At 42.5% G+C, this 22256-nt stretch overlaps 1 protein-coding gene across 5 annotated transcripts in view; it reads right to left on the reverse strand.

The window, feature by feature from the left end:
• The window catches only part of TBC1D1 (TBC1 domain family member 1), an 844646-nt gene that overhangs the window by 791469 nt on the left and 30921 nt on the right, over positions 1 to 22256 (reverse strand). For all 5 annotated transcript variants that reach the window (XM_069202113.1, XM_069202110.1, XM_069202112.1 and 2 more), the window contains exon 2: positions 5974 to 6423. In XM_069202113.1, coding sequence (XP_069058214.1) covers positions 5974 to 6378 — 405 coding nt within the window. In that variant the 5' untranslated portion in view covers positions 6379 to 6423. The remainder of the gene's footprint in view (positions 1 to 5973; positions 6424 to 22256) is intronic.

The following is a 22256-nucleotide window of genomic DNA, read 5'->3' on the forward strand; positions in this document are numbered from 1 at the left end:
CTGAAATGGGCTATGCAGACCACTTCGTGATTGCCCAAGAGAAATTGGTCATTCCTACCAGTAGTCATGGTGCTACCTTGCACAGAATAGTATATGTGAAATGTGTCAAGTGACTCTGTAAAAGGATCCAAGTTATGCAGAAAATCCCACAACGGAGTAAAAAAGTTCTTGGAAACTTTGCAGTTCTTCATTGAAGATTACGATTAATGTTAAAGAAATTAGCAAGGCACCACACTTACCTTTTCATCACAAAGAAGAAAAGAGCAAAGCGAGAACTACAGGTGTAGATTTGAGAAGAAGAACCGGCTGGCCATCCAAAAATCTTTGACAATAAAAATTCTAATGGGGAGACGAATGTAATGTAAAATACAGGAACAAATGCATTGCAGCACATTTTCTTGTAACCGCCTCCCTTGTATATGATTCAAACAGAAACTGACATCACTGGAAACGGTTCTACTTCATCCTGGAATGAGTACCTTATATAAAGTCTAATAGTGACTCCACCATCTTGGGAAGGGTTGATTGGAAGGTTTCCAGAAAGTCATGGTGTTCATTTAGTAAATGAAGAAGCCCTTGTTTGACATCTTTCATTCTGTCCTGGACCACAGATTCCTGCCAATGCCCTTTATGCATGGAGTTCCAGGCACCTTGTGTAATACACAACTAGGGGTGACCTTGAAAGCAGAAATACTAGATAGGGCAAGACAGTATGGATACTCAGTCAGGTGATGAGAACACAGCCCGCTAACAGTGGGAGAAGAGCTATTTCCTTTCTTGAATGCGCAAAGTCTTTGGTAACTTTTGGACATTGCTTTCGGTAAAGATGTAACAGTGATTACCTTTGGTTCAGATTAATTCAGAGATTACCCCGATCACTTTTTGTGCTGTTAAGTGATCATACTTCTCAGCACTACCTATTAAACAATCTGTAGCATTATTGCCATTTCTAGGGGTGCAATGCCAATGGAGGACTTAGGAAAACCTGCACCAAAGGCATTGCCTCCATTAACTCAACAACCATTCTGGGGCGGACTACATGAATTGTGGACTGCCAATTGCATTGAATGGCGAGTGGAAAAGGTTACCTCTGGGTATATGTCCTGGATTTGATGGTTACATGGCCTTCTTCTGTAAACTCTGCTGCAATCATGACATTTAACAGAGGAAAGATCACACAGTACGATAGAATAGCAGCAGAAGTCACACTAGTATTATTACAAAAAGAAAATAAAGATCACTAGTAAACAAAAACCTAAAGGGCAAGGTCGCTAATCAATATTTATTGTAAAATGATTCTAGAGATATTAACAAGTAGACTAGATTTAGCTTTAATAATAACTAGACTTGCAGCACATTTCTTTAAAAAAAAGAGGTATTTGAGTGACAGTTCCAGAATTGTTGGCCACGTGACAGAAATAGTGAAATTGATTAACTCTCTAACCACAACAATGACAATGGAATCATTCATCCTATAATGTTTCCTGACTTTTTCTCCATTCGGATATTTTTAATTTTTAATTTGGTGACAATTTTATAAAAATGATTCTGAGCATCAGTACATCAGATTAGAGTCAGGCACATAAAGAATGATGGTCAAGGCTGAGGATGTTTTGATATTTACCAAGGAAGCTTACATTTTAAACTGGCCAATTTTTGATTGGGCTGAAGTTATGAACTATAAGCTAAATAAAGAAAAGTCAGGGGTACAGCCTTTCAATGTCCTTTGTAAACAAGAATGATCGTGACATCAAACTTAGCTGGAGACGGGGAAACTTGAATAGAGTATGGGTGTTATTCAGCCAGGTACAATGAGGAGATGGTATTATGAAAATCACAGATCTCCTTGACAGCTGATCAAATTTTTTATGTTTTGTATCCTGTTGGGGAATAACTGAAATTGCAAAAATTATAGTGACACCTATAGTAAATCATCATTGGCGTATTATGCTGATAAGGTTATCCATCAAATTCTATAAAAAATATCTCCTAGTTGTGAACTTAATTGGGAAATCAAAGAGAGCTAGAATATCCCTGAAAAAGTTGGAAATGTGGAGTGAGGTAAGAAGTGTTAACTTATCTAATTTTCCATTAGTTCAAACAGTTTTTCCTGTACACTAAAAATCCCTCTGTTTTCAACTGCATGATACATTCTCACTGGATTGGTAAAAAATGTAAATTCTCTAGTTGCCATCCTATCTCAACTAGAAATATCTACCCTTAACAAATCGCAGCCTACTCACTCTATACCCATTCTGTCGAATGCACTGATACAACTAGACAAAAACCTTACTATTGAAGTAAAGAAACCTTCCATTATATCATTATAGAACAACAAATTAAAATGGGAGAATGTACAATATACCTGAAAGACCGAATCATCAGAGGCTTAGTCCAGGAGACGGATTCTCATGCATTACCAATGTTTTCCAACTACTTACAACACAGATAGGGACTAGACAATCTAGAACTTTATACTTTCATGAAATTAAAGATGACCATATCTAAACTTTAACATATTGATCAGGTTAATCTTCTGCATTTATCATAATGCAAAGCAATATGATATCAAAAGTGTATAAAAGACCTACTTCTTCTATGCTAAACCAAAACAATAGAGTTGAAGTGGGAGCAGATCTGGAGTTATTATTGTTAGAGTCCTCTTTACATCTTAAAATGGGCAATGATGTGCAAATCACAAATAATGACTAAAAGTACTGCAGCATTAGCCCAAATGTGTATCTGTTGGTGTAGACCATTTTGGACACCAGTGAGATTCAAAAGCATTAGGTCTTTCGTCATCTGATTTATGCTGTAACTGCATGGAAGGAAGAGATGATCTAGCAACATGATGTTTGCCAGTAAATTTGAGAAAAATATTTTTTACTGGTGGCTGAAAACCAACACTTACATGCAAGATATTGCTAAAGTCAAGTTAATGTTAAATGCAGTGACTGTTTTCTTTGAGGTAAACGCAGTCAACATGAGTCAAGATGAAAATCTTGCTGACTTCACAATAATGGATGTGTTCCTCATTTTAAGATGAAACTAATCCTTTATTACTAGAAAATCCTCCAGTAAAAAAATCAAATCACACATGATGGACATAATGCAGATAACATTGGCTTGAGACGTCATACTCAACAAAACACCTATATGAAGTTAATTAAGTTGTGATGTACAGAAGATAAACTCTCTTTGAAACACAGTCTCCTAGATTGCAGACTGTGAGAAAGATTTAAGGAAAGTGGTGCTGTACCCAGTGCAGTGCCACTTTCCTTGCACCCCTTAGATCTCCCATACCGCCCCCATGAGTGTGCATTATTTAATATACCGCGCACCGTGGCGCAAGGTAGGGGGCAATAGTGTCATTTTTTAATGCTATTGATGTACTCTGCAGGAGTAATGCCAAAATGTTGGCGCTACTCCTGTAGAGTACATAGGGGCCCTTTATAAATTATGGTATGGCCCCTTAGATTTCCTTGTGCCATTTTTTCAGCCCCCCTAATGGGGGCACATCCCCCTGGCATACATTATGCCTGGTGCAGGCATAATGTGGAGCAAGGGTTTACAAAGTGGTGCAATGCTTGCATTGCACCACTCTGTTAATATGGCATGGGGAAAATGCCACTTTAGAGCCACCTTAGCGTTGAAAAAATTATTCTATGGTGGCATATAGGGGCTCTTACATATGCCCCTATATTCGCTTGTTCCATTGCTTTAGAAATGCTCATCCCCGTGGATCTCCAGGGGTCTGTCTCAAAGTACAATTGAGGGTCCCTTCCCATCAAGTGTAGTGTAATACGCTCAGTCCATAGCTTTATACATAAATACCTTATTTTATTTCTTTAGGTTATTGATTATTTTGCTTTATGTTCATAATACATGCTTTCTTAGTTAGGAATAGACCAATTGATAGGTTGAATACTTCTCACGTTTTTAGAATGATTCATTTTATATAAAATCGCTTGGATAGATTTTTCCTTTATCTCTCAGCCAGTATGAGATTTATGGACATTCTGGAACGGTTCCATAATGTATGGTATTGTTCAATATTTTTGTTCCAATACTATAAAACTTTTGAACAAAAGAATCTCTGACAAAAAAAAATGAGTTATTCTCATTTCTACATCTCAGTAAATATTTGGCCATGTCAATTACAATTCAAAATTCTCAAAATAATTGGTGTGCCTTAGTATAGCAGGATTAAAGATTGGCCTGCCACACCCCGAAATGAATAACAGTAATATTCATGTATCTTTTTGAGGATATCATAAAAAACTACATTTTGAAAAGAAATATCAATCATATCTGATTAGTGATTAATGTACAAAAATATTCACTTATATTTGTACTATTTCCAGAAACATTAAGGGTCAGTATGGTAGCAACATTCTACAATATGTTGATTTTCCTTCTCTACATATCTTCATACGGTGCAATCCACAAAAATTAAGAATCACATAGCCAGAACCATGAGCACGCATCCGCATCCATAACTGCATAGATGACTTGACCCAGTTTACAGTAGCACTGCACTCTTCATAAAACAATATAACTTCCCAAGCCAGCAAATAACATGAATAACATGCAAGCACCCAACATTCCACACTGAGACTGATGGAAAGGTATACTGTGGACTCTAAAAAGACACCGTAGTCTCAGTTACCTCGAACACATATATTATGTTGGGCAATTGACAGACCAAACTTCCGCTGACACATACCTAAATTGGCAAAATCTCCCGCTACACGCACCAAAACCCCTTACAACGAAACATGTACTGACAAACGAGTCCGGTCTATGATGGAATCCTCAAGACAACAATGTGAAGTTACCAAAACTGAAAACAGCGGCAAAGGCAACATAGTGCTACAAATCTCTGATAAAATAAAATACAATTTATACTAATATTTTGGGATAGTACTCATGCCATGTAATTAAAACTGATATAGCACATAACTGTCCTTACTTTAAAAAACAAATCTCTTTTTATTTTAACAAAAAAAAAAACTTATATTATTTTCACTTTATTCGATAATACTTTAATCTACCACATAGAATAACTTCTTTCAAAAAGCCTTACAATGGCCAAATAAGCTTGGATAATAAAGATGCATAATTAGGAACAGCTGAGGCAAATATATTCTTTGCAATTAGCTGCAAAATACATTTTGCAGTTAAAATAATATTTTGCGTACAATAGAACACTAGATCATTGAGTGCACAACAAATAACTTTGGTTTCATGAATTTTGCCACCTGTTACATCTATAGGAATGTATCAGAAGAATGTGCTTAAAAAATGGCAGGCTACCTGGTTACTTGAGGTCTAGGTGTACTGGACACAAATATTTGGAGCTGCTAAACTGATGCGAGAATTTGGCGAATTATATCTCAGTGTAAAATAGACTGGATGCGATCAGAAGGCAAATAATCTAGGGTCCAGGGACCTGTAGCAATGAATTATGGATCTGGCATGGCTGTTTTTGTTTTAATGTTATATTAGCGAAGGGGGGGCATGTTTGGGCACCCATCTACAGTGTCATATTTGCATGCATTAGGCACAGGTTGGAAGATCCAGTCAACGGGCTTCAACATTTCAAAATACAAACTATGTGACAGCTACTTGAGTGATTTCAACTACATTTCTTAAAACGAGTAGGATTACCCCTGTCATAGTTCACGGTTTGATCCTGAAAACTGATTATTTTTCTGTACAGAGCTCCTTTGAATAGTGCGTAAATCCAGCTGTTTTCAGTATACCATTGCACACGTTTAAAAACAACACTGACCACTAGGGTAACAACTTCATTGACCCAAGGTAATCTAAACAGAATGAGAACATTCACAGTATAAAAAGTATGAAATAATTCAGTTTAGTTCTGCGCACTGCACTCAAGCGCATCAAAAATTAAGACCAGCAAGGCTCTCATGAAAAGGAATAAGCACAGTGGAGTTCTATAGTATTTACCTTGGCTTGTTCAGCACCTCTGAAAACATAGCAGATACTCTGCTGCTTTTGAAGGCCATCATCTCTTATTAAGCAGGCAAAGTAGCTGGGATCCTGGCTGTTGTGGATTAATTTCTGGACACATTGCGGTTTGTGTTCGAAAATGCTGCTGCAGATGAGTGGATCCCATTGTCTGCTTACCCCGCAGTCTAGCTCACCACGTAACATAGTTTTAGACACATAGAGTCTGATTTGGGTTGGATCAGGTATATTTGCACGTCTAATTTCCTCAACAATCCATGGCAACATCTGCGTTGTGGTTAAAGGATGGACTGGCAAGAACCCAACTAGCTCCAGTTTGAAGTCTGACTCATTACCCCAGCATCCAGTAGGCAGTACTGGGGCACGAAATGACAATGGGTCCATCTTCCCACGGATAAATAGCGTAAATGCCTTGAATTTTGCAACTACCTGAAATTAGAACAAATAGAAAATATATAATTTCTTTATCTGCGCAACTGCAGTTCTATGTTTATTTGTTATAAACAATTCTCTATTACATTCTTAAAATATAAAACGATTGACGTTTAAGGAAGTTAAAAATACAGAGAAATAAGTGTTGATTTCTATTAATTGTATCAACGCATTTTATGAATTCATGTCAGAAGGTGGTTATAGAAAGAATGTATCTGCTTATACTTCAGAATTAAAATATTTTTTCCCTTATGTCTCTCTAGGAAAGAAAATGCATTTTAATTATGAAGTATAAGCAGATACGTTCTTTATATCAGCAGCTTCTGACAAGATTTCATAAAAAACATAAATAAATACAAGTAATAGAAATGAACAGTATTTCACGACAACTAACAAACCTCCTGAAAAATCAGATCCACAGTGTTTGTTACATCACTTCCATAAATGATAAAAAGCAGTGCATAAAGTAAACAATTATAGAAAGAAGGGCAGAAGCCTAGAAGTAGAAAGCTGGTTGGGCAGTAGAGAAACTGAAACCAAAAATCATGAGACATCCTGCCAATTGCGGGCTCTCAACAAAGTGCATTATTCAAAATATTTCCTCATTTTGGTCCATTTTATGGTCTGGCTGCCAGCACAGGTGTTGCTAGACAATTATGTGAGCATCACTAGAGGAGCTTTAGATCCACCCACATGTTTTATTTGCTCAGAAGTTGTCTGCTTCCACAAAAAATGCTTGCCCTCCACGCAGCCGCAAACATTTTGTTTATTTACCCAGTTGGCTGAGATTGAACTCTCAGTGGCACATGCATGATACAGTGATGCTGTGACACTGTCTTAGATAACTAGATACTTTATGGTATTTGTCTTTCTCTGACAGCAGCACAGCTAGGAAGAGGGTAGTTATTAACCTACATAGATTTTTAGCTCTAGCTTGAAAGTTCAACTGTCACAAAACCCTTTAACCTACAAAAATGATATTCTACAGTTAGTTCTTTGCTTCCACACAAATACATATTAATTGTCATGCTTTTTATTTGTAATGCTTCACATTACCATACAATATTCATTTGAAGCTAAACCTATTGATATTGCCACTGCTTGTTAAATGTTTGAAGCTTGAAGTCTTATCTTCAGCAGAAGTGAGTTCCAGAATAATATTCACAGGAATTTGGTATTTTTTTTAAAGTTGGGAATTTGGGATGTGTTGTGTACTCTGATATTAGATGTCTCTATCCTGGAAGTTGATATGTGTATAGTGGGACAAGGAATTCTGGTAATCTTTGCAGAAGACAGTACATACTTTAAATGAGATCCATCCTCGATATGCAGCCAATAAATTAATTTCAAATGAGGTGTGACGTGGCTCCACAGTGACAATGGATGATTCAGCCGGGCTGTTTGGATTTAAGCTTGTTGAAGTTTATATTTAAAGATACCAAAGGGTAGGTGCATTACAGAATTACAATCTGAATAATTGCCTATAAACTATATTTTCATTGTTTTGATAGGAAGTGTTTCATAATGTCGTCTGCTCTCATTCCTAATGAGTGGAACGAAGAAGCTCACTTGGTCAAAGATTAATTGAAGGTTTTTTAATTCAGTTGTTGAAGTTGGAGCTGTGACAATCAAAGGGTGAGTTTAGTTTTGGAGACAGGTTGGTGGAGAGTATTATAGTTAAAGAGATGTTCAACCCATTTTTGTTTGAGTCATCCATCGTTAATAGTCAGGTAAAGTCAAGGTGTACAATGCCACAATCTGGTAGTATCTAGGCACAAATCCCATCCATGCTAATGCAAAATCTAGAATAAGAGTTTTCAGAATTCCTGAACCTCTCTGTACACGGGGCCTTCTTTAGCCTTACAGGAAGGTAGTTCTGCCATCTTACTCAGAGGGCCAGCACACAACATTGTCCTACTCCATTTATATAGATCTAGGAAAGTATGATCCTCTGACCTCAAGCCCCTTTCTAGGACATATTGTTTCAACCCTGCATTTGAGGAGCTTGTGCATATGTGGTAAAAAATTTTATGAAGCACTACAAAGACCTAACATGTCACCCGATCAGCAATAGGTAGCAAGTGCATTCTACGAGGAATCGGAGTGCTATGCTTGAATCATTCAACATCCACTAATACACTTGCAGGAGCATTTTGGATTTTCTGAGTGTTCTGAAGACCTTCTAAGATACTTCAAAAAGTAGGGAGTGATTATAGCCCATTCTTATTCCAATAATTGGCAATTCCAGTTTAGCTCTGTTATTGTCTGGTAGGTACAGTTGTAATCTATCAAGTACATGAATGTAGTAAGTGTATGTTTTGGTAAGATAGTTGACGTAGCCCTTCTTGGTGAGGTGGTTAGCTAGTACTACTGCTACGGACTTCCCCTTTATCGCTACTTTTACCTCAGAATTTTCTACCTTCATGACTTTATGAGTGATATACAGTTCCTCCAATGCAGCCTTGAGCCCATGGCAAGCAATTCAGTTTTGCTTAAGTGGAATCAGCTACCTCTGCTTCATCCATTTGAGATTCTCCTCAACCAGATGTTTACAATTGCTTTCATCAGCCAAATCCTCAACTGGAGTAGCTTGTGTTCCCATCTGGAGGCATCTGACCTAGCAGTTCAGGCCCAGCTGCTCCTATTGGAGCACGACCCAGATGAATTTGCTTATGGCTGGTCTCTGCCTAAATTGGTATAGTGAGTAAAAGAAATGATGGACTGAGATGTGCCCCATAATGACTGACAACAGCTTATATTAATTCAGGCATACCATCCATCACCTTGCTTTAGTGTGACATATATTTCCAGTTGTGCATTTCATGTTCAGTGCGCTCCAGAAGTCCATCTATTCCTCACTGATGATGACTTAGTCGGCAAAAACTGGTCTGGGTTGCTTGTGTTTTTTTCTAGAGGGGACATGACCTGCCAGTTCCAGCTGGACTGCTCCTAGTGGAGCAGAATCAAGACAATCTGCATTTGCCTGTCACTGTCTGGAGTGGCACAGTGGGTGAAAAACGATGGACCGAGATGAAGCTGCAAGCAACTGTGAATGGATGAGATTATTTCAAGCATTCCTTCTGTCACTGTTGTTTGTTGCAGTAGACACCTTAAACGTGATGCATATGCCCAGATGTGGCTGTTATTTTCTCATACGACTTAACCTATACCTCACTGATAAAGCCTAAGCAGGCTAAATCCGGTATTTGGTTCCACGTATTCCTACTCGGAGGGGACCATGCCTGGTAGTTCACACTGGATGGCTCCTAATGTAGCAGAAGCCAGACTGATTTGCATTTGGCTGTTCTCGGTCGAAAGTGGTGTAGGAGGTTATAAGGAAATGCCTCCTTGGTATGGTTACCCCCTGACTTTTTGCCTTTTGCCGATGCCAAGTTATGACTGAAAGTGTGCTGGGACCCTGCTAACCAGGCCCCAGAACCAGTGTTCTTTCCCTAAACTGTACCTTTGCTTCCACAATTGGCACAGCCCTGGCACTCAGATAAGCCCCTTGTAAATGGTACCCTGGGTACCAAGGGCCCTGATGCCAGGGAAGGTCTTGAAGGGCTGCAGCATGTCTTATGCCACCCTGGGGACCCCTCACGCAGTACATGCACACTGCCTACCAGCTTGTGTGTGCTGGTGGGGAGAAAACAACTAAGTCAACATGGCAGTCCCCTCAGAGTGCCATGCCAACCTCACACTGCCTGTGGCATAGATAATTCACCCCTCTAGCAGGCCTTACAGCCCTAAGGCAGGGTGCACTATACCACAGGTGAGGGCATATGTGCATGAGCACTATGCCCCTACAGTGTCTAAGCAAAACCTTAGACATTGTAAGTGCAGGGTAGCCATAAGAGTATATGGTCTGGGAGTTTGTCAAACACAAACTCCACAGTTCCATAATGGCTACACTGAAATCTGGGAAGATTGGTATCAAACTTCTCAGCCCAATAAATGCACACTGATGCCAGTGTGGAATTTATTGTAAAATGCACCCAGAGGGCATCTTAGAGATGCCCCCTGAATACCAATCCGACTTCTAGTGTGGGGCTGACCAGTTTCTGCCAGCCTGCCACAAGCAGACGAGTTGCTGACCACATGGGGAGAGTGCCTTTGTCACTCTGTGGCCAGGAACAAAGCCTGTACTGGGTGTAGGTGCTTCTCACCTCCCCCTGCAGGAACTGTAACACCTGGCGGTGAGCCTCAAAGGCTCACTCCTTTTGTTACAGCGCCACATGGCATCCCAGCTAGCGGAGATGCCCGCCCCTTCGGCCACTGCCCCCACTTTCGGCGGCAAGGCTGGAGGAGATAATTAGAAAAACAAGGAGGAGTCACCCACCGGTCAGGACAGCCCCTAGGGTGCCCTGAGCTGAGGTGACCCCTGCCTTTAGAAATCCACCATCTTAGTTTTGGAGGATTCCCCCAACAGGATTAGGGATGTGCCTCCCTCCCCACAGGGAAGAGGCACAAAGAGGGTGTAGCCACCCTCCAGGACAGTAGCCATTGGCTACTGCCCTCCCAGACCTAAACACACCCCTAAATTTAGTATTTAGGGGCGACCCAGAACCCAGGAAATCAGATTCCTGCAACCTGAACCAAGAAGGACTGCTGACCTGAAAGCCCTGCAGAGACGACAGAGATGACAACTGCTTTGGCCCCAGCCCTCCTGACTTGAAAAAGCTCATCCAACAGGGACCAGCGATCTCTGAAGCCTCAGAGGACTGCCCTGAACCCCGGGACCAAGAAACTCCTGTGAGCAGCGGCTCTGCTCAACAAACAGCAACAATCTTGCAACTTTTCTGCAACTTTCAAAGACTTCACTCTTCCTGCCGGAAGTGTGAGACTTCACATTCTGCACCGACGCCCCCGGCTCGAGATCCAGAGAACCAACACCACAGGGAGGACCCCGTGAGTAGCCGGAGACGACCCCCCCTGGACCCCCACAACGACGCCTGCAGCGAGAATCCAGAGGCTCCCCCTGACCGCGAATGCCTGTTACAAGGGACCCGACACCTGGACCAAGCACTGCACACGCAGGCCCCAGGACCAGAAGGAACCGAACCTCAGAGTAGAAGCGCCCCCAGGTGATGCTCTGCCTAGCCAAGGTGGTGGCTGGCCCGAGAAGCCCCCCTGTGCCCTGCCTGCACCGCTAGAGTGACCCCCGGGCCACTCCATTGAAACCAATACAAAACCCAACGCCTGCTTTGCACACTGCACCCGGCCGCCCATGTGCCGCTGAGGGTGTGTTTTGTGTGCCTACTTGTGTCCCCCCAGTGCTCACAAAACCCCCCTGGTCTGCCCCCCGAGGACGCAGGTACTTACCTGCTGGCAGACTGGAACCGGAGCACCCCTGTTCTCCATAGTGCCTATGTGTTTTGGTCACCTCTTTGACCTCTGCACCTGACCGGCCCTGAGCTGCTGGTGTGGTAACTTTGGGGTTGCCTTGAACCCCCAACGGTGGGCTGCCTATGCCCAGGAACTGAGACTTGTAAGTGCCTTACTAACCTCACAATCTACCCAATACTTACCTCCCCCAGGAACTGTTGATTTTTGCACTGTCTACGTTTAAAATAGTGTATTGCCATTTTAACAAAAACTATATGTTATTGCTCTAATTCAAAGTTCCGAACTTACCTGTGTGGAGTACCTTGCATTTTCTGTATTTACTTCAAATCTTGAACTTGTGGGTCTAAAAATAAATTAAGAAAATATATTTTTCTATATAAAAACTATTGGCCTGGAGTTAAGTTTTTGAATGTGTGTTCCTCATTTATTGGCTGTGTGTGTACAACAAATGGTTAACATTACCCTCTGATAAGCCTACTGCTCGACCACACTACTACAAAATAGAGCATTAGAATTATCTAATTTTGCCACTATCTTACCTCTAAGGGGAACCCTTGGACTCTGTGAACACTATCTCTTACTTTGATATAGTATATACAGAGCCAACTTCCTACAGAGGTGAAAGAGGATGGACTTGGAGGCAGCTGCAAGGCATCACTGGTGGCTGAGATTGATTCAGGCATTCCTTTCATCACTTTTTTTGTTACAGTAGATGCTGTAAGTGTAACAGCTATGTACCATGTTCATTGTCTCTCAGGCTTCATGCTATTTCTCACTAATCATGATCCACAAAATCTGCCTTTTCAGGTAAGGCAGTTTGTGTGTCTTAGGCCATTATTGCAAGTGACTGCATAACTCTGATAAAGCCACTAATGACATGTATTGGCCCTATAAGAACTATGATATCTGTTGTAACACCGCTGATCTGTTTACTTTCAACCTGAGATTGTCTGGGTGAAAGTCTGGGCTACAACTTGCATTTACCTGCAATTACTGATTTATCCTGCAATATCCTATTTCTTAGTGGACCCTGAGGGTCAAATTCATAATGGGCTGGATTTTACCCTGGTACCCTGGCATTGGTAACTATGAGGCGAGGAAATACCAGTCCACTTCCCGAGCCACCTGTTATAAGGTATTAGGGGGCACAATCATGAACATATTAAAAAAAAGCATCCCGAAAAGTAAAACGAGTGGTACCTAGTGCTGTATCCCTCACTCACTGCCACAGTAGATCATTACTGTCGAAGAAGAGAGTATACTTTGAAGAAATACTGAGAAGGGCAAAATTGACATATATTGGTCAAATATTTCATGTGCACACTGCCATTATCCAACAACACGACGGTTAATACATTGATGGAAGTGCAATACATGTGGGTGCCTGAACATACCTCACTTTATATTTCAGCTCCACAGATGTCCCCGAGAAGACCAGTCCTTAAAGAATCTAGATTTATAATGCAAACTCAGGTGGGGGATCTGCACTGTGGAGTACATCACTGAACCAAGACAGTGCCCCACATCTTATGGACTTTCAGGCGAAACACAACCACTCATGGCCTATGTAAACTATAGTAACAACTGTTGCTGTCCTGAGTGCACCATCAGCACCTGGACTGGGAAAAATATCCCCTTAACCATCTCTGCTGCACCTGTGCAACATCTATTATGACACTGAAGTAGTGTGCACACCTTCCAATCTGATCAACCTCTCACCTATAGGTAGCTTGGCAAGTTGGTGGGTATGTGTCTCCACGAGAACTGAATCAGTGTCTCTTTTGTCAGGGATTGACAATGAGCTCAGGATATGCATAACATCTGATTGATTTGACCATTTTAGGTTGACATTTCTCTGAATAAATCATTGTTGTAACGGGGACATCTATGAAAGAATTCGGTATTTAAGACTCAGAGTGGGAGCTGTGCACTTTGGACCAGATTTAGACCGTGGCAAAGGAATAAAATGTCACAAATATGACGGTATTCTGTCCAGCGTATTACAAGTGCATTATGGCATATGGCACATGTAACATTTGAGGGGGACTATCCCATCCACTAAATTCAAAATCAGCACCGATAAATAGGCCTGGCTACTGGATTCATGTATTTCCAGCCAGGGATTAGCATGACTTGAAGAATAAAGTACAGAGTTTTGTAACATGAAAGATTTAGCAAAAGCTCATCAAAGATACCATTGCAGTAATGAATACAAGACAAGACACCTATCAGTTCCTGGATAATTCTGGGTGCCAGTACGAAAGAAAATGATATGCACATTAGTTTGTGCTTGTTAAGAGCTGACTCAGTAGGCCACTCATTTGCAAAATGAAAAACTAGTCACAGGGATGTGGAATTCCTATCGCCCGAGACATCTTGTTTGGGGTCATGGGCAACAAGTTTTTTGTAGGCCCAACGCTCTGCAGCACAAACCCTTTGGCTGCCTGTTTACAGAGAGTGGAACTCTTTGCAGTTGAGGTAATGTGTTTCCAAAAGATAATGCTGTTCGAACTTGTATTTATGGTTCATTATTTGAAAGCCTTCATTATTAGGGTGAGTGCTGTAATTAAATGTTTTAAGGCCACACTTCACTACTGACGTTGGTTCCAGTACAAAAAAAACTAAACGTGTATACACATGTTTGAAAAGTTTAGGCTACGAGGCTAAGTATAATGCTCCCAGAAGGCTCTCTGATTAGATGCAAATGAAGTGTCATTTAGTAAAATGTTTTGATGCATGCTAGTATTTCCCAAAAATATTTCTAATGGAAAATCAGTGTAACCATTTTCAACACGATTATGGGAAGCATGAAAATAAACAAACACTGACAAAGCCAACTGATCTGAAATATTTTTATAAGTCTTTTAGTTTCATCAATGCATGTCTTGTTTTGACATGGCTTTTGTAACACTTTATTGTTGTGGGAGCTACCAGGCCCTCAACATTGTAACAAACACTGGCAAACCACCCCCCCAAAATGTTTTTGAACTCTAAAAGCACACGGTGCCACCAGTGACATAACAAAGGCCCCGCAGCCGCCCTCCAGGGGGCCCCTTCAGCACAGCACCTGCCCTGAGTGAGTCTGGAGAGGGCGCTCCTCCATGTTCTTTGCAAAGGGGTACCCTCCAGTTTTGTTACATCACTGATTGCCACTGTAGTTCCTGACACTGAACAAAACTACTTTGTGTGCCAATATGCTCCTTGTGGAAGAGCAGAATGCGATCACTCACAGTAAAGCCAGCCGAAAGAGAGAGAAATAGAAGTTTAATAAAAACAAAATGTCTTTGTTAACACCAGACCTAATTAGGGACCAAGACCCACGTGTGGGTAGCTTTTTGTATGTCGCAAACAGCGACTTTAGCTGTTTGCGATGTGCAAAAAGCACACTGCGATGCACAAACCCAGTTTTGCGATTCGGTAATGTCACTGTAAAAAAAAATTCAGACCAGGCAGTGGTCCTGCGGACCACTGCCTGCTCTGAAAAAATGAAACAAAAACGTTTAATTTTTCGTTTTTGTAATGCATCTCGTTTTCCTTTAAGGAAAACGGGCTGCATTACAAAAAAAAAAAAACAGCTTTATTGAAAAGCAGTCACAGACATGGTGGTCTGCTGTCTCCAGCAGGCCACCATCCCTGTGAGGGCCGCCATTCGCAAGGGGGTCTCAAATTGCGACCCACCTCATGATAATTCATGAGGTGGGCATTTGCGAAGCCCTTGCGAATTACAGACGGTGTCAGGGACACCATCCTACATTCGGATTTGCGGGTCGCAAATCTGAACCTACCTACATGTGGCCCCAAATTCTTAAAGAAAGTCACAAAAGTGCACCCATGGTATATGTTGTACCCCTATAAAATATTTGTGAACTGTATTTTAGCATGGGTAAATACGCATGTGTAGATTTGCTCATGTGAAAATCTATTGAGCATTTGCAAGTTCATTTTCCCGCCAGCCACTTTCTTCCCAACCCTGGAAGAAGTTCTAATTCTGCCATTGTCAGGAGTAAATGTCCAACCTTTCTTATTATGGGAAAATATTAGAGAGAAGCTGGTGAAAATCTTTAAAACATGCAGGTTAGTAGGTTTGCAGACTCAAAGGCATTCCAGCCCTGGAACTATTGCTTACTGCTTCCTCCAGCCCCATTATGCAGATCTGCAGAAAGGTGGCAAAATAAGGAAATTGCTACAGTAGGGATTGAAACTGCAAGTATTCAAGCCCTACTGTGGTAGTAGCCCTGGCATAATCAGAAAGGCTATTATCAGAGCTCTTACATAATGAGATTGTTGCCATAATTTGGCGCCACACTACATGGCACCAAAGGGACAAGTAGATCTTTTTACAGGACAAGTAAATTTGAGAAGCAACCTGTCCCCTGGACAAGTAGATATTTTAATAAATTCCACACCCCTGTAGTCAGCTTCGCAAGAACTACCCAAGATACAGACAAAGTACCTAGGGACTCTGGGCATGTCCAATGATTATAGCCACTTCAGTGGCTGGGTGCTTGGACCCACCGGTACTGAGAACATGACTTAAATCCTGGATGCTGTTAGTGAGAGACACTGGGGGCAATATTTATACTTTTTGATGCAAAAATGTGCAAACGTACTTTTTTTTTATCACCATCCAGGCATCATATTTATACTATGACGCTGGGTGGCGCTAATGTGGTAAAAAATGGTGCATTTGTTTACATGTCGTAAAACAGGTTAGAATCATTTTTCCGGCGTTAACGTCATTTTGCCTTACGACAAGGCGCAATGGTTAACATCAAAGTCTTTGACTCTGACCTGTTTTACAATATGTAAACATGTCGCAAAATGGAAATGTACCATTTTTTACAGTGTTAGCGTCAACTTTAGATGCTAATGCAGACAACAGTGCAAAGGAGAGGCACAATGTTGCCAGAAAGCCAGGAGAGACCCCAGGGTGACCCCAATCAACCAGGAACCAGCCAGGAGGAGGGAGAAGAAAAAGAGAAATAGTTGTTTCAGTGCAGAGGAGCATGGAATGCTGGTGAGAGAGGTGATGGAGCATCAACATCAACTCTTCTTCACCTCAAAATTGCCAATTGGAAGGAGAGAGGCAATCTGGCAACAGATAGTAGACAAGATTAACAGTGTGGCAGAGGTGAGGAGAACCGTAACTGAGTGCAAGAAACTCTGACATGACTGCAAGGGAAGGACAAAGGAAAAAATGGCAAGGAACAGGAAGGCAGCACTGCAAACTGGAGGTGGTAGTCCAGCACCACAAGAGGACCTGGACGAGATGGAGGAGATGGTTGTAGTGGCCATCCTGGAGGAACAGGTCATGGAATCGCAGGACAGGACAGCGCAGACTACCAGGAAACACCACAAACTCAGGGTAAGTTGCATGGGGAAATTAATGCTAAATTGTCAAGTGCAAGGGGGAGGCACATAGGACACACTCAATACATGTCAAAGGAGCGCAGAGGGACACATTGCACATGAAGCAAGTTGCACAATGCTGACATAAGCTACACATGTACCTACTCCTTGGTAGTGCCATGCACCACAACACATACACAAAATGGACATATGTCAATCACCAGGGCTAAATACCTACATGTACATATGCAGCACGTGGGATGGTTGGCATGTCTAATGACTGTGCCTCTGGTTGTGTCATCACAACATCCCTTGCATATAGTCAAATTAACCCTACCAACACTACCAAGACATCAGAGACAAGGAAGTCAGTCAATACCATTCCTGGGGTTATGTCATGTTGGTGTCCCTTGCAGTAACACTTTGCAACTGCCTTGCCCCATTACCCAAACATGTATGTGCTACATCTTACAGCACACAATTCATTGCAACCATCCCAACAGTAGCCAGACATGTGCCTGTAACACCACCATCCTGCACATTAACTACACATCCACTGAAATGTGCCACTACAGAAAATATGTACCACATATAGCAAACTGTATGTCACAACAGATACAGGCTGAGCCCACAACTACTCTGACACAACCATGTGGAATGGGGAAATAAACACACACATACAATCCATGGTGTATGACTGTGAACATAATGGTGCGTAATACAAGTCTGGTGTTGGTAAGACTGCCAGTGCAGTGTACCCTTTGCGGTTGGTGGTATGAGTCACCTGTTGGGAAGGTGGGTGGAAATCTGTCTGCTCATGGTAGCTCTGTGCGGCACTTACCACAACAATGTTGATGGATCAAATATAGTCAGAGCCAGTCCTGGGATGCATTAGATGTGACAGGACACACTGCTCTTAGCCCTGCAAATCAGGCAGTGGAAAGGGCAAAGGAGCAGGGCAGGGGACCCCCTGCACCGCCCATGCCAGGTGCAGGGGCTGTGCAGGGGCACACAACACCACATCACCACCAACCTTTGTATCGGGGTTTCACCGCCATGCAAAGGCTGGTGGAAAAGCGGGAACATACATGGAGGGTAGCATTAATCATAATACTGGTCTGTTGTCAAAAGACAGGTGGCACTGCCAGTCTATAAGCTGGCGGAAACCTGCTGGTGCAAGGACCCTGGTCTATGGGGCATTCCCCATTGACAACATGTGCCACTACCGCCTGTGGTGTTGGGGGTGGTCATATAGACAATGGCAGTCACGTGGTCAGAGGACTGCCGCACTTGTAATGAGGGACCAGTATGACTACTTGCAGAATCACCATCAAACCAGCTCGAGGCCATGACCTAAGTACAACTCCAGTTAAGTGGCTATGTCCATAAACTAATTTACCATCAGGCACTGTCACATACAAAATGATGTAAACGGCAAAAAATGCAACCCATGCTGGCGATCCCTGGGTATACCCCTATGCCTGTGTCAAATGGGCTGCACTGCCACCACCCACCACGCTGCATCTGTTGCATCATAGGGCAAGGATGGCTGCATTGAGGGGGGATAATAGTTGTGTAGGAAGGCGCACCTACCAGCACAGATGGAAGATCAAATTTAACTCTGCTAGGTCCATGTGTGCTGTGCAATGTAGCACACATACACATACATCAACATGAGGAGCTATCAAAGGTAACAACAGCATAGTGTCTTGGCAATGCCATCCCTGGGGTGGTGCAAGGTTTCAGTACCACCCAGGTGTATCTGAAACATGTAAGACTGGGACAGGGGCATATTGCCATGTGTGGTGCTGTGGCTTGACCACTGTAACACCCATTGCAAGGCACTACCATGCTAATGGATGCATAGGGAGGGTTGACAATGACAAGATGGTGTCAAGCCACAAAAAGGATATACATCACACCTAGTAGATATGACACAGCCAATTGCGCCACCTGAGCTTTCCCTCATGTGACAATCTGGTGGGGCAAAGGGCTGATAGAGTGCAACCATGATGAACAGGAACAATGTTTGGGAAGTAAGATGACAATGAGCCTCCAATAGCAAATCAGTGACGTGACATGTCAACTGCCACAACACAGAAAGATTGATTTTACACCATCTGATTGCAGAGGATGATGGCTCTCCTGCTGATCTGCCTGTCCTGGAGTACCCCGATGACCTGGATGACCAGCTGACAACCATCAGCCAAGAAGTCCTCATATCCCTCCAGATACCACCTCCATTCGCCAGGAAGACAAATAATGTAGCAGCCATTCCAGATGCCCCACCAAACACTCCAATAATACAACCTGCCAGCACCGCCACAGCTAAGGACTCCGAGGACCCAGGGACCAGCTTTGAGAAGACAGTGGTAGGAGTCCAGCGGGAGCTGGCCAATGAGGTGCAGGTGGGAATGGAGACTATGGCAGCCAGCCCAGAGGGTATGTGCATGTGCCTCGTTACGGCCAATGAACAGACTGCAGCCAAACGGGGCACACACTCCCCAATGCATGGAGTCCAGCAGTGTCTGAGGGACATAGCTGCTGCCATGAGGGAGAGGCCACAACAACTGCTCTCCTAAACTGGCAGCAGTGTAATTGAGAACAAGCTGGACTCCATGCACTGGGAAGTGGCCTCTCTCGGGGCAGACATAGCTATTCTACCACCATGATGTTGCTGCTATCCTCAAAAATCAGCAGCTCCTTGCTGCAGTGATGCCATATGTTGTTCCACAGATAGCAGCTGCCGGGAATTGGGAGTCCACATCTCCAACCACTGAAGTGTGTGTGGCCCTCTCTACCTCTCCACCACCACCACTGTAAGAGTTCCCAGTAGCACCAGCCCATGCCACATGGGCAGTGTTTTCCTTTGTCCTGTGCTTGAGATCATGCCAGTGTTAGCACAGTTGGATATGTGCACTCTTCACCGACACACTGTTGACCTGTCTGCTATTGACTGTCATTGTCTCTCACTTTCCAATTGGCAATTCATGTATCTCCGCACTTGACATCACTTCACCCAAGCATGTCCCATGATTTGTCCCTCAACCCTGGACTTGTTTTGTGTCACAATTGTATGGATTTCACAAATGGTGTCACTGACCTGGACATTGCATAAATTGCACTACGACACTTGTAAATAAACCCCTCCTACACAAACAGCTTGTCTAAGTGTATTGTGACACATCTACTATGTTTAGGAATTGTGATGTTTTTATTCATGTCAATAGTCACAGAGTGTCAGTACAAGAGTGCAGGAATATGGGGGCACATACCTACGCACAAGGTTCCAACATTTTAAATGTCAATGCTGGTCTCATCCCCTACAAGCAATTCACTGAGTATGTCAAAAAGTAAGAACACGTGCATGCATCATTCACTACATATGGCAAGAATGGCTGTGAAAAAGTTCTTGGGCAATATCGTCAGCTGAAGTACCAGTAGAACACATTGGTGTGAAACAGAGGTACCTAACCTCATAAGTGATTGCCACCAATCACTTTTGCGGGATAGAGTTCAAATGTAGGCAATTGTCAGATGTGCCACCTTCTCCAATATTCTTACACAGGACCCCAACACTGACAGCTGAATTACCACACCTACCTGTCCAATACAAAGTTAACATAGTCACCTTGAGTGGTGGGTACAATGGATGGCAGATGCATAGGCACGTAGATGTGATGTTGCTGCCAATGTGAGAGCTCAGTTGTCAATAGGTGATGTACATGTCAAGAGAGGTATTCAGAGGCATGACAGATTCCCTAGGCCAACACACAATTTGCACTGTGTACTCATGGGAAGACCCTGAGACACTAGCATTTAACACAAAATGTACAGGAGTACACAAAAAGTTTCTATTAAGTATTAAAATGTACTAAAAATAATAATAAAACCTATCCTATCCTAAACTAACCTATTCAAACTCTGCTTAACCAACAACTAAAGCTAACTACCATATGCTAAACTTAACTTACACATTTAACACCACACTCTAAACATTGGCCCACCGCCCCCATTAAGTTACAGGACACATGCAGGACAACATATACTAACTAAACTAAACAAATATATATTTTTTGTATTTTTTTTAAATATATATATATATTTTTTTATTAATGTTTTTATTAAACACATAGATACCCCAACATGACCCCACCCCCCCAAATCCACATAACCTAACTATGCTACATACCTACACTAATTTAACACTATCCCCCTAAACCCCACAATAAAACATAACTTAAAAGCAGAAGTGAGGGGACAGAACTTGGAGGTGGCAGTTCAGAAGTCACTCAGAGTTTTGTCTTCAGTTTTTTTGTATGAACTTCGGCCGCTTGGTGTTGGCGGCTACCTCCTTCTCTAAACTGTCCAAACGTGGCAGGACCAGGGAAACCTCCCTCTTTAGATCCTGCAACAATTGCATGTCCATGGCAGCAGGTGGTGTGGGCTGTTGCACAGTTGTTGTCAATTAGTTGCAGTCGAAGTTGTGGGAGTGGTGCCAGATGTGCCCTTCTGCATTGCTGAGGAGCTCTGTGTATGTGGTGGCTTCTTTGCCACTGCTGGGACCCCTTGTGGGAATGCATGCCATTTCCCTGTTGCCCTTTCAGCCCGGTAGCGGTGAGCCATGTGACGAAAGCCAGATTCCACTGCCAGGATATGGGGGTACCTCACTGCCCTCTTTTTAAAAGCACGTAGCTTATCATTGCTCATGTTGACAGCTGTGAAATAGAGACAGGCAACCATCAGTGCCAGCATTGTGTGGAGTCTGTACAGATTAGTAGCTTACACTGCTACATCTAATTACACATGCACTCCAACTCACATTCCAGAAAAGAAAATGGCCCTGAGAAATGTAACGACAATGCTGCCTTAGCATCATTTTATTGAAACTTAAGCGACGCAAAACGTGACAATGAAGCAAAAATATAGAAGTGTGCATTGCTTTTGCATCATAAAGAATAACGCAAAGGCAGTGCAAACTTTACATAGATCAGGCCCAAACTTCATCATCATCTGTGTCTTCTTTCAACCATACATCACCAGGAACTTGGACATGTTCATGGGGGGATGGGTTGCTGTTGGTAACCATAAGGGGACAGAGCTCATAGGTACACATGCAAGCCTGATCAATATGA

Source organism: Pleurodeles waltl, chromosome 1_2, assembly GCF_031143425.1.
Source record: "Pleurodeles waltl isolate 20211129_DDA chromosome 1_2, aPleWal1.hap1.20221129, whole genome shotgun sequence".
NCBI lineage: Eukaryota > Metazoa > Chordata > Amphibia > Caudata > Salamandridae > Pleurodeles > Pleurodeles waltl.